General features: G+C 41.7%; 1 protein-coding gene across 1 annotated transcript in view; it reads right to left on the bottom strand.

Annotated features, from left to right (window-relative positions):
- LOC133136197 (solute carrier family 66 member 2) overlaps nt 1-14,398 on the bottom strand; it is a 40,346-nt gene that overhangs the window by 9,735 nt on the left and 16,213 nt on the right. Inside the window, exon 3 of the mRNA XM_061253476.1 lies at nt 8,105-8,321. Coding sequence (XP_061109460.1) covers nt 8,105-8,321 — 217 coding nt within the window. The remainder of the gene's footprint in view (nt 1-8,104; nt 8,322-14,398) is intronic.

Below are 14,398 nucleotides of genomic sequence, written 5' to 3'. Positions count from 1 at the left end.
TTTGATTAGTTCCAGAGCCATGTCCACAGCCACGACAGGGGGCCAATCAAGCTCCTTTCCCAGTGAGAAAGAGGGCCACTCTGGTTCCACTTGGTTGAATGTCGACCTGTGCATTCGTGACTAGACCCTCAGTGCTGTCCGTAGGGGCGAGTCTTTCTCCCGGTGTTCGCGTGAGGGGTGAGGGGGTTTTGAAGTCGACGGCACGTTAAATATGGGACAGACTGTACGTAACGTGCTGTACACTGTACAGTAGCAGCCTTATAAGGACGCAGGCAGTCTCCAGTAAAGTCAAATCCCAGCGTGATTCATTAAACTTTATCAGGCAGGTTCAGGCACCGGCGCCTGAGGTCCCCGCTTTGATCTGACGGGCTACGCTATCCAGACCAAACACGTGGCCCCCTGGAAGCCGGCCCCGCCAGCCGCACGTTCCCCGCCTCAACAGCCCGTCTACAGAAACGAACCGGAGAGCGGAGTGACATCTCAGCCACCAGGGAAAGAGAGGGAGGAACGTTTCTGTGTCACGTTATTGGCTTCGTAACACACGCATTCAAAACAGCTCGAATTGAATCTTCCATTAAAAGGCGTCTGAGGGAACATATGAAAAGCCCAGAGCTTTGGGAAAGCCAATTCCTGTTAAATTGGAGAGTTTTTGTTCTTGGCTTAATCGTGCATTTTTTTAATCAATCACTTTTCTTTTTTTTTTGACCCGTTACATAAATATAAACATAAACATAAACAGAAAAAGCACAAAGGCTACAAAATGCTCTTGCCTACCCCAACTTCAAGGCATGAAAATTGGAAGTGATGGATTTGCACATTTTCACAGATTTGCTGCATCCCTGCGGACTGGTACTCAAGTTGTTCCGTTCAACTTCAGGGGGTTGAGGTTTGAAACTGAATTTTGCAGTTCCCCAAAGCCTCAATTTTGTTAAGGAGTATTACAACATGAGCTGTTCTAAAACTATCCATATCCTTTTTTTTTTTTTTTTTTTTTTTTTTTTACTACTATCAATTCACAAGACCATGGAACCTTCATAAATATTCAACATGAATATTTACTTTGTGGTCATTACTGAGAGGATTACCAGGCATCAAACATCCAGCACATAATACATACATACAGTGGGCTCCAGAATTATTGGCACCCTTAAAGAAAAAAGGCTGTATATAATAAACAACATCTATATTTTATGTTCAAACATATGGGGAAACGATATACTTGAATTTCAATACATTTACGCTCATGTATCAATGTTTTTTTATTTAGTAATCTCATTTTGTCAGGTGCCAGAATGATTGGCACCGCTAACAATTACTGTAAATAAAATCAAAGTGAAATTGTCAATACAATTTTGCCTTCATTTAATTCATCTCAGTCTAAAGGAATTATAGTGTGTCATTCAATCAGTTCCTGTTACACCAGAATATAATAATGAGGTAACAAGCATGCAAAATCCCTTTGTCACCCATCACCATGGGAAAAGACCTCTCAATTCAGAAGACACAGATGGTAATTGGTCAGATGTGACACAAATTCAATGATTTGGCCATACGCACCCACACAAGGAGAAGCACCTCATACCACTGTCAAATATGCCGGTGGGTCATTGATGTTTTGGAGATGTTTTGTTGCTGGTGGTCCAGGGGCACTATTTATCAAAGGCACAATTAATTCAACAAAGTACCAGGAAATCTTGGCAGAGAATCTGCTTGCCTCTGCCAGGAAGCTAAGCCTTGGTTGTAGGTAGATTGTCCAGCGAACAATTCCTCCATACAGAAATGGTTAAGTAAAAACAACATCCATGTTCTGCAATGGTCATCTGAGTCTCCACTTAAATCCCATGAAACACCTGTGGTCTGAACTGAAGAGGAGGGTATCAACGATACTAAAAAGTTCTACCTGGAGAAATGGTCAAATTAGAGGACTCATGCCTGTTATCTTTGTTACCAGGGGTGTTTGCACAAAGTATTAAACCAGGCGTGTCAATAATAATTGTGGAACCTGCTTTTTGGGGAAATATTTTAATATGAAAACAGACTTTGGTTGATTCCATTGAATTAATAAAGCACACTACTTTATACATCTTTAAAAATAAATACAGTTTTAGACATTTCTTTTCAGTCTGCAGCACTTTTTGTGCATATTTATAAGGGCACCAATAATTCTTGATCCTGCGGTCTAGTGCAGACCAAGACAGAAGCAGAATCTTAGTTTATTGATTCTGCACTCCAGAACATTGGATTTGACATGACAATTAAAATATGAGGTTAAAAACAGTCAGCTTTCAATTGGGGGCATTAACATCCATAAAGGAATTGCAGCCCCTTTCACACGTAGTCAATGCCGACAGCCTGCGATGGTTTCGATTCGATTGGTTTTGCACCAATCAGAAGGCAGAGGATCTCACACGAGCAATAACTAGTAACCCCTGGGCACCTGGCAGGTCATTAGGAGGACCCAATGAAGCTGTAACACTTGGGAACCAGGCCAACGTAAACCATTTTCAGTTCAGCTGGGACACAGCCAACTGAGTTGCAGACTCCCAGCCAGCTAATGACGTAGCTAGGACTCAAAGCTGTGACAAACCTGTATGCTGCCTGGCTCTTGAGAGGCGGTTTTCTCGGTTTCATTAGGGGCACACTGATGTGATCAAAGCTCTGGGAAGACCATGAATCATGACCACACTGTGATGAGCATAAGGCACAATGGGCTACAGTCTGGGAGAAAGGGCTGGGGTCAGAAATGTTTTCCCTAGCTCATTCCCAAGAGCAGAGACTCAACTTGGTCGGGTCTATGTGATTCACAATGTCCTAACCAGGTAAGAGGCCAGTCTAATATTTTGTTCTCTTGACAATGACAAAGGATGTTGTCAAGTTGTCAAAACCAAGAAAAAGTTCATTATTACAAAAGTTCATACAAGTGCATTCCCAGGGACGGACAACAATACAGGATGAAGATTGTTCCAGATTAAAAAGTGCACAACAAATGTAATTATCCTCAGACGAACTGCAGCAGAAACTGAGCCCAGTCTGCAGACGTCTTCATGTTTCCATGTTGAAGGTCTGCCAGATCACATTGTCTCACAGGAAGATGAATCGTGGATACATGAAAACCAGGATACACAGAGGCAGCTGAGCACAGAAATAAGAGGAGTACTTTAATTCTGGGATGCACGACCCAACTAAATGCACCATAGGCCATATTCAAGGCAAACAAACCGTCCAAATTTGAACCAAATGCTCCTCCTAAGCTGAACTCTGGACCATTCTACAGAACACTGCGCCTGAGGTTCAGTCCTAATGCACAGCAGCCTCCCCTTGAAATAAAACCCAAGTGAATGTTCCTTTTTATACAGATTACACTGCAAAAAACTAAAGAAAATAAGTCATAACTATTTTAGTCCTATATTCAGCCTTAGAATCTTATTTCTATTACTTTTTTGCGGAAAGACAGAAATATTGGCAATGATATGAGACAGTTTTACTTCAAGCTTTGCCAATGGGTAAAGAAAACTTCACTTCTCAAGCAAACGGTAACTTAAAATGTTCAGCTCATAAACTACTCCCTTGTGTGTTTGCCACAAAGCAACTCTTTCAACTGCAGTCAGTCCTGGGTGGTTTGCAAATACTGGGCAGAACACACTGCCTATGGGCTGCTTCCAACCCCAGAAAGTGTGCTGTATCAGATGGTCGCAGACAGTCGTGTGAAAGGCACAAATGTTGCAACTTAGTTTGAACACAGCTTGCTCCTCAAAACCCAAGTCAGTCATTAGCAAAATCTCTCTAGAAATCAGGTTGAGGAAACAAAAAAAGAAATAAATCATTAAGTTCTTCATAGTCTAGCGATAAGATCAGAAATAACTCTGCGAATGCAGGTTCAGTGAAAGTTTCCCGGAAAGGAGCTCAGGGGCAGAATGGCCTGCCTGCCTTCGTAGAGCTCTGGATCTGTTCGTAGGTGGTCACGGGGGAAAAAGAGGAGCGCTTCCCGAACAGGCGCACTGACGCAGCAGGAAGAACAAGGTCCCGCAGCTGCATGCTGCCATGGAAGGAATGCAATCAAGTGCCCTTATATCTGTGCCATGACGGAAACGCATGCTAAAACAGGAAGATACACTGGAGCTTAGAGCGCACCACCTCTGCTAATAGACACGCAGTACATTTCAGCCCCATTAAAGTTTCCACCGCACCTGCCTGGACCAGCTGCGCACTGAGTGGACTTCTCCGACAGATGCAGCTCAGCCGGGGGACTTCGGAGGGGAAATGGGGGGGCAGTCTGGAGGAGAGCCCCCCCCGTGAAGAGACTGGAATATGAATAGAGGGAGGGGGGTAGTTCCCTAGTGTTACGGCTTCATTGGGTGCTCGTAATGACCAGCCAGGTGCCATGGGGTTACTAGATATTGTTTGCTGGAGAGAAGTCTGCCTTGTGATTGGTGCAAAGCTTTCCTGTTGTTCAAAACCATTACTGGCTGAAGGCATTGGCTATGTATAGAAGCCACTGCTGTTCCTTCATTGTTCACCCAACAATGGCCACAAATTAAAGCTGACAGACAGTCTTTAACCTCATATTGCATTTATACCACTTTTTACTATCGTTATTAACACTGGCAAAAGCCAAATATTATCCAAAGCGAACAACCATGAAGAACTGCATTCCAATTTGTACATATTTCCGGCCAATCTTTTTTAAAAAGGGAAAAATGATACCAAACCAAACATTCAGTTTCAGACTTAACTGGGACCAAAGCAATTACCCGCAACCAAAACGGTTAATTAACGCATGTCAGTATAAATGATAGGAACTCCGCTCTTCATCACTTCTGGCTTTAATTAACTGTCAGACCGCGGTGCCGTGCTCCATCCAGCAGACCGGGTCTAGTGGACCATTACCCATGCACCAGTGAGCAGGCCCTGGGGGCGGAAGGGAGAGCCCAGAGTGGGGCCCGGGTGTTCGACTGGGTCACTGGCAAAAGGGTGCATGTAAACGAAACGCGATATTAATAGTAATATGGACAATAATAAGAACTACAACGGTTTAAATTTTTTTCTTTTGGTATGAATCTGATGTCATTCAGTACAGCAGCACAGAGTGATGCTAATTCAAGATTGCAGTGCAGTATTTGGACTTGGATTTCTGTTCTTTAGGCTCTGTACTCCAGCACACTGGATTTGAAATTAAATATGAGGTTAAAGAGCAGACTATAAAATTGAGGGTATTTATATCCATATTGGGTGATCCATGTATGAATTACATCCATTTTTATACTGCACTGTATTTAGTAGCATGCAATGCAGCCTTTTGCAATCACCTAGCTAGCGAAGCTAAATTATAAACCAGACAACCGTATTTCTTTTAATTTAATTTGCAATGTGCCTGGCTATTTAGTAGGACTGGCAGATATGATGATAATTACCGCAATCATTTTACCACAATATGGACCATAATGCTAATCACGGATATCATGGCAGAACGCTCCTTATATGGGTATAATGCAGGTATGATGTTTAACCCCTTACGTATCACCCCTTTTCTTTCACAGCCAAAAGACTGGACTAATCCTCTTTCAAATGTTATGACAATATCACCAAAAATGGGCATTCAGCACATGTTCCAAAAAGGACATTTGCACTCCAAAAGGACATGGAGGAAAAGGAAAGGAGATTGCGGGTCTTATGATGTGTAAAGTACTGTATTTTGCTTACTAAAGTAACACTTCCCCCTGCCTGTGACCCACCCCCTACCTCTCCCTCTCCTTGCTGTCTCTGCAGATAGAAACAGGTTGATAAAATAGAAAATAAGTAAAATAATCACGTCTTGATGTACTTATATATTCATTGAGGCCCATTGATTGAAGGTTTTATCAAATACCACAATTTCACATGATATTTCTTATTCGAAAGCAGGCTTGCTTATTTAGAAGTATGCAACGGCAAAACAGACAACAATAATAATTCAAGTACACAACATTCTATTGACATTTTTCTGAGTTTGAACATTGGGAGAATTAGAAACAATTTTGCATTTGGTTTCGCTGGACCCTTGCCGTGAAAAGGACACTGACATTACCATATTTCAAGTGTAGAGAAGGCGAATTCCCCCCCATGCTCGTTTTACCACCCACGTTACAAAATAATAATAATAATAATACTGTTGTCACTGAAGCACTGAGGCACTGAAGCACTGAAGCACTGAGGCACTGAAGCACTGAAGCACTGAAGCACTGAGGCACTGAGGCAATGAAGCACTGAAGTACTGAAGTACTGAGGCACTGAAGCAATGGAATCTTATAGCAGGTTACACAGATGGAACCATGAGTTAACGCTTTGAAACGGTATATCCTGTTACCATAGTGATTCAAAATTGCACAGTGAAAAAAGGAATGAATGCAAAAAAAGAGCTACAGCTGGTGAGATTTAAGGGGTTAAAGGCTGGTGAGATTTAAGGGGTTAAAGCCATGCATCCTCCTCTTTCCTGAGCTCCATGTTGCTTGTTTGTGGGCATCTCAAAGGGTACTGTATGTGCAGTCAATGACTGCCTGTCATGCACTTCCCATGTTTCACATGAGGACTAATCACATTCCAATTATCTTAACTGTCAAAGCTGGCATTTTGCCTGGGCTTGAATTATTAATGGAGTAAATCCAATACAGCCATTAATTATTTTGCAAATAAAAGCTAGCGAGCCAAATCGGCACAGGTGAAAACGGCTCAAAGCCACTGAAAGCAGGTAACCTGAAAATACAGTGCCATTATCCGTACGCAATGTGGATGAGAGCATGCAAGAGTGTGAATGGCGATTTGACTCAATAGAAAATTCAGCACACATTTTTGTGTTTACTTCAAAGGCAACAGAACTAGGAATTGGAATAAAGCGCATTCATTTATCAGCAATTGGAGTCAAACTACCAGACATTTACCAACAAGCAATCTCGGGGCAGCCAAGGAAAACAATTACCCCAAGGTTTGCTCATGAAAGGCAAATTGAGGCAGTAGTGTGATGTTAATTCTACACTTGATGCTGGGAAATAATCTATAATTATCTTTTTTTTAACTGGGGCACTCTGTCTGTTGACAATTTTCAATAATTATTTTGATTTAATTTTAATTCCATTATAATTTGCATAATAGATCAGATATTTCATTATTCACAGTGAGTTAAACATACTCTTTAGGTTATAATTTTGGAATTAGTTTGGAAGAAGGCAAACACAAAAATAATCTGTTGAATTCTGTATGTGGCATGCTTTTAGCAAATAAGCAGGGTGGTTACAAAAGAACAATGTCTGGGTAATTTGATTAAATCCCAAGGACATGCATGGAAATATGTTTCTAAACGAAATGTAATCCACTGTAAACAGAATTTTGTTCAAGAACAACTTATGTCACAAATGAGCAATTGCTGAGAATTTAGTTCCATCTGCATGAGTCATCTTAAAGAACACATGCAGCCAAAATCCTCATCTTTTAAAAGCAAGGAAAAGATGCTTTGGTATCAAGGCAATTTTATTCAGTGATTTAAATTCTTTTTTTTGACCTGAATACAAATTAAGTTCTCAAACTGTCCTCTAAAGGAGTGTAAATCATTATCAGTCATTTGGAGACAAAAGATTAGATTTTAAACAATCAGTGGTATGCCCATTTAGTGACTTCAATTAGCTAATTTAAATCCACAGCAATATACCCATAGCAAATATCTGTACAGAACGGATAACCCATGTCAAGAGCTCCATCTCTACATGTTTAGACATAGCAACCTTAAAAAAAAAAAATTGTATTATTTTCCAATTTACAAATCCATGAAACAGTTTTTTGTTCGGCTCAATTTAAAAGCCTTTTCTGGCATTATTCTGCGTTAATACATATCTGCCAGCTTACAGTGCAGTCCGAAAGCATTTAGACAGTGGTACAATATCTGTGCTTTTGGCAAATCTAATGTGCTGGAGTATAGAGCCAAGAGAACAGAAACTGTGCTGCTGTCCAAATACTTACGGACTGCACGGCACATCAACAACACCGGCACGAACAGCATTCGGAATCAATGTGAAAAGCATAACTGAACTTCGGGATCAGAGCCGTGGCTATAGAGCCCTCAGCCCTTGGTGCTCACCTCATGCCCTCGGTGGACTTGTTTTGGTAGTTACAGTAGAGCTGCGGGACACCCAGCATGGCCTCGGTGAAGACTGCCAGGAAGCCCAGCGTCTCCACGAAGAGGACGGAGTCCAGGAGGAGGTAGGTGACGTAGGCCGCCACGGCCGTAAAGGACAGCACGCACTGCAGGTAGTCCACGAAGCGGCTCCACAGCCAGAAGTGGCTCCAGTCCAGGTCTGAAACAGGGCAGGCAGGGGTCACACGGCAGCTCTGCCCAGCACATTTCAACTCATTAGGCGCTAAGCGGCTAATCGCCAGAGCCAGGTGAGGAATAAGTAAAGACGCCACAATTTGCTGTGCAGTGGGTCAAGATCATTGGCTTTTCAGTGAGCCAGATTAGAAATTGATACAAGGACTATGACACAGTGGGGAATGATACCTTTAAAACAAGGATCTAAGTGTACACTTAAGGTCTTAAAGAAGTTCAACATCATTACCCCAGCGTAATCTCTTTAAATCATTCATAAGCATTTGTGTGGGAATTCTGGTCATATGGTCAAATATGAGAATCGAGTTTCACATAAGTCACCAAAAACATTTAATTAGTTTATAGAGATTTATGAATGTTATGACAAGTGAATGGATGGCTTATACATGCTTTATGTCAATACAATTTGATGATTGACAGATGACAGATTTTTCCCTTTCAGAAATAAGATTATTTACTCCATCCAGCACTAAAATGGTCTCCTGGCCTTTATTCCAATTACAAGATATGACAGCAAGATAACGGTCAATATCGGTGTACTTGGAAAGAATATTTACTTAAGAGCAATTCAAAGCAAAGGATTTTGAAGAGGACTTAAAACCGGTGTGCTGCACAGCATCAATACTAAATCGACGTTGGTTAAACATATTAGCATGTTTTGACCAAGTACCATAACAGAACTCAGTCGATCCATCATATCGATGCATTGCTACAAGCAATTTTCCTGCAGTCGCTCACTGTAATTTGTTCAACCTTAATGAATTATCCATTTCAGTTATCCTTCGAAATAATGAGGAAACTATTTGAGACGTAATGTGAATAAAGTGCTCCTTTCACCCCCAGGCCAAAGGCTGAAATTCCCAACCAGTACACAGTACGCAAGTCGCACGGATTCCCTCCCTTTAACTGATGTTCCTTCAGGCACGGCATTCCAATTTACACTTCTGAAGCCAAATTTGCACTTTGGACCCGACTTGAATTTTCGATCAGTGCAGACAGCTCCATCTTTTCTGAGGTCTGACAGCAAACAAAGGAAACGGCCGGCCCAAGGATCATTTGTTGACACAAAAAAGGCACAGCCTGAACTGGACTGCATTCCGCTCGTTCTGCCACACGGACAGAACCTGTCATATTTCCTGTCAAAACAAAAGGTTCAGTTCTGGCTCTTCAAAGCGTTTGTGCGTCACGAAAAGTTGACTATGAATACCCTCACACTTGCAAAATGCCCAATATGCAGTTGGACCTCAGAGATAGGAACGGAACTGGAATGGATATTGGCGGACATTTGAAAGCGAAATACACTACTTAAAATATAATCTTAATATAATTGTCTGGCATAGCATACTTGAATTATCACCTTATGTTTTTATAAGGCTACACTCATTCTGTACTCAGGAATGAAAGCAACTGATTGTAAATCTCTATAAAGAACTATTCCAGCTTTCTGAATACAACTCCTTTTGATTGACGATTGATCTTTAGCCTCTTCTGCAAACTGTTTCCAAGTCATTATAATTAAAAAATATAGGCACCCAGAACTCATTTTTTTAAAAAGGGGATTCATTTAAATAGGGTTTAATTGAGATTTATTAGAATTCATTGAAATACCATAAATATATGAACATCAGGCCAAAATTGCAACAATTTCACAAAGATCTGCATACTGGCCAGGCAGGGCACACAGGAAAGACATGCTGTGAGACTATATGATTCAGATTGAATGGTTTGTCACCATTGAGACCTTATACTGCTATCATAGTTTTGTGTGCACTCTACTCGCAAGTATGCAGGCCTGGAATGATTTGTGGTTACAATGATCCCACACAAATGAATAATGATTAAAATAATATTGTAATAATGCTTAAAATAACAACTAGCAATAGTCCATCATACATGGGATCTCAGCACCTGTCACAAACTGTTCCTCAGCACCAACAGCAGTAGGGAGGTTTCAGTCTGTCACATTGCTGAATGCAGATGGAGTCAGTCAGAGTTCAAGCGGGCAAACTTTAAGGCTAAAATCAGTTAAGAATATTACTACCACCTACTGGCCGGAGAGAAGAATGCACTACACACGACGACAAGATATCAAAGCACTTCCAATTTAACGCATTTATTAAACCAAGTGAAACAAGTATCAACCAAAGCTCCAGTTAATTGCCAAAGTTGCCTCCCTGTCAGCAACAAGTAGGCACAGGCCCACTACATTATACAGAAAGAAAAGACATACTGGGACCTGTGTTCCTATTACTGATATTAACAGGTACCTCGTGCAGAATCAGACTGAAAGTTCTAGTCCCTACAAGCAGTATATTGTTCATTCAAGAGCACTTCAAGTGCCTGAAGACATTTAAAAGGGTGCTACGGACCAAAATAATCGACACGACCAGCTGTCCCGCAGCAAATGAGAAACTTCTGGAACACTGGTCCTGCGGTGTTCGCAGTGTTTCCCCCAGGGCATCTCTTTGTGCTTGCTTCTGAGCTCAATTCACATTACTGCCTCTAAAAGATATTTTTGGGTATGGCAAAGAATCACAAAAAATATTCCCAGAACCTGCGCACTACTGCCTGCCCAAACTTTGAAGAGCGAGGCTGGGAGGCCAGTCACCCGGACAGCTCAACTGTTCAGGTCTGTAGGCACAACGGCGGTCCATTCTCACACACAAAAATAAAGCTGGAGCTGTTTCACAAACTATTAGCCAGATGTTTTTCATAATAAATTACTTGCATACTTTCGGCCTGGTCTATTTTATGGTTTGTTTTCATGAAATTTAGCTGTTCATGACAGGGCTGTATTTTAACTTTAGGGCAATAGCGCTGGCACACGTTCAAGGTACATGGAAGTGAAAAATATTGTAGCGCACACAGGAGCAGCTATAAAATAGCTTTTCTAATTAAGGCCGATACATTATAGCTACAAATTCTGACAAAACAATATAGCAGAAAATACATACAGCAATAATGTGGCTGCATTTTTTAAAGCTAAACAGGGTCTTTGCGCAGTATGAAAGGGCTAAATTTGATAAAACGTAACTCTTCATCCACTGAACAGTAGGGGGGGTGGAATTATAGTCAAGTCACATCAGCTTTGTACACCAAAGATTATAGAAAGAATATTCAAACATGAAAGATGAATTTAAACAAACCCCACTTATTGCCCTAAGAACACATTTGATACCTCGTTGCAGCTGGAAAGGATAAAACTACACTACACAAACACTTTTGAACAATATACTGTACCACTGTTCTAAGAAAAGTCGGTCACTTCTCTTCACTTAATTTTACATGATTAAGAAGACTACTCAAAGTATCGAGAGATATCCATGGGCCGGATTACAAAAAATGTTTTTTAAACATTATTCCACTAATATCTGAAATTAGCTTTAATGTTCTCCACACCCAGAATATAGGAGACCGATTCAGAAGTGACTGAATTTGCCTGTTGTAATTGGCCTGTTGTGCTTGCTATACCACAAATGCACTATAATGTATTATAATGGAATCCTTTCTCTACTGATCACGTAGGACAGGCAAACAGCAGGAGAGACTGCTGGATGCTCCAATGTAGTGATTCAACAGCAGCGGAGAAAGTAAAAGCAGAAGCTTCTGCATCCGTGGTCCAAATCAAGGCACGGCAATGTTTCTAAAGCAATCAAAGCAGCTATGCTGAACATGTATACACACACACACACACTTACAGACAAGCAAGACCACAGGGTAAGGTTTGTACATTAAATGGCACAGTTCATTCATCCACTATTCCAGGAAATTGTAGAAGTATTATACTGGTTACCTGCAGAGAGAAAAATACAAGTTACCATGGGGGTCCCCTGGATTCCTTTGAGACTACGCAACTCAGCCTGCACTTGCTTCCTCCAATCGAATCACTCAAGACGTCGTGGCTGTCTTCAAAACCGCATACTACCTGCACTAAATTTAAATGAAAATCAGCCGGAAATGTAGTAGGAGTAGTATGCGGTTTCAAACAGAGCCCACGTGCGCAACAGTCCACGCTAATTAAACACGCAAGTGGCAGAAAAGCTCATCCTCCTGGCTCACCTACACGCGCACAGCCCTGCAGTAGCCTTGGGGGATGCAGATAGATCCAGAACGACCTGGAAGCCATTTCGCTCCTGGCTCCCCTGCAGAGGCAGGTGGCAAAGGGCCGATAAGAGCACGGACCCAAAGCCAACCTGGCCATCTTGCGTCACTGAACACAAAAAGCACAAGGTAGAAGATATTCTCGTGTTCAGGAGCATTTATTTTTGCAGTGAGATTGGAGGCTATTTGTAGGGTATAATTGCCGTGCACTCACAGATGACATTCTGCAACCCAGGTTCTGGTAGAGATCTACAGGGACAGAAACCTGTAATTTACGACGTTTATTGGCGTAAAGAGCGCGCTCGGTGAGCACAGAAGAATGTTTCATGGCAGGAGTTCATGGTCTGTGTTTCAGTGTTAAATTCTCCTATGAAACCTTCTTACATCAATAAACATTTGAAATTGCAAGTTGTGTATTTCTGCAGGTACTGACAACAAATACAGTACGTAAATATTCTGAATAGTACTCCAAATACATCCACAGGGTCATCCCACAGCAGGCATTAAGGACTAATCAATACAAACAAAATTAAGAGAAACCTTTAAATATAACTAACATGGTCATCAGCAGTAGGTCCTGATGAGATGGGCTATTTTATAGGGATGGCATCTTGCGGGTAAAAACCACTTCATGAATGTAAAAACCACAAACCTCCTCCACTCTAAATTTGCAGGAGCAGTGGACACACGCTTAGAACCAGCAGCTACATTCGATAAAACGGTCGGTGAGGTAGCGAACAAAAGCAGCGCGGCTAATTTGTTAGCACATGGCCTTTCCCGATGATGTTCAGCAAGTCTGCAGCACAAGAGCACTCAATTCTGACTGAGAAGCACCACTGAAACATTAGACCCTTGAACAAAAAAAAAAGACCTCAAACATCCAGAGGGTCAGAAAATCCATATAGGGCCACCTTGTGCCACTACCCAGGTTCAATAACAAGCCAATCCGGGACAGGGAGGGGAGCGAACCATAGACAGGATGACGTGGGTAATTTGTCATGCTGACTTCTATGCAAAGTAAACACTCAGGAGGGTTGTGATAAATGAGCCTCCAAAAAAAATAAAACACAAAAAATAAGACAAAAAGAGCACACCCCCACACCCACCCTCACCCTCAACCCTGCTTTCCCCTGAAAGGCCAGCTCTGAAGCCAGGGTGCTTTCGGGCCCATGGTCCCTATGGCTCCAGCAGAGGCCATAGCTAATCCCAGCTGCGAGATGAACAAGAGCTCCCTCCTGGGAGCACAGAGGAGGCCGGCATGGCTCGTACATCTGCGGGAGCGAGCACAGTCAGGCCTGCTTGCGTTGCCATGACGCACACAACCAACACGAGTGGCACTTCAGCACATCTACAAAGAACAATGGTTTTTTTGCAGACCCTGGCCAATCACGTATGTTCTTACCAGCATTCATTAAGCCACAAGTGCAGACTTATACTTAGTCTATCCATATTTTTATACAGAAAAAGAATACTCTACAATTATTTTTGATGTACATCATATCAACACTCATCACAAAAGTTAAGACTGAAAACAGCATGTTCATTCTGTCATGGATATTCACTTCAAGAGTACTTCAAATTGGCAGAAAAGACTGGATGTTTCTCCTGTAGTGGAATAGAAATCTCATTTAAAAATATTCAGTCGAACATAAAAGGCTTGGTATTGCAGGATCCTTATTCTCTGAAGAATGCATTTACAAATGAAAATTATTGATTGCAATGAGGGTCTTTAAGCAAGTTCTTTGATTGGTGGAGTGATGCATAGCAAGGTGCAACCCCTATACAGTATGCACTTACAATATTGTGCCGGTATTATAGGTGCGCTATGCTTGTTGCAAAGTGAAAATCCAGCTCCTCTTTTCTGCATAAGAGCTTCAGGCTACAAAGTAGGCATATGCCCTCCGACAGCATTTCCATGGATTGCAGGAGAAATTCGCAGCCTAA

The sequence above is a fragment of the Conger conger genome, chromosome 9 (assembly GCF_963514075.1).
Source record: "Conger conger chromosome 9, fConCon1.1, whole genome shotgun sequence".
NCBI lineage: Eukaryota > Metazoa > Chordata > Actinopteri > Anguilliformes > Congridae > Conger > Conger conger.
The sequence above is the reverse complement of the archived record's forward strand: the minus strand, read 5'-3'. Positions and strand labels throughout refer to the sequence as shown.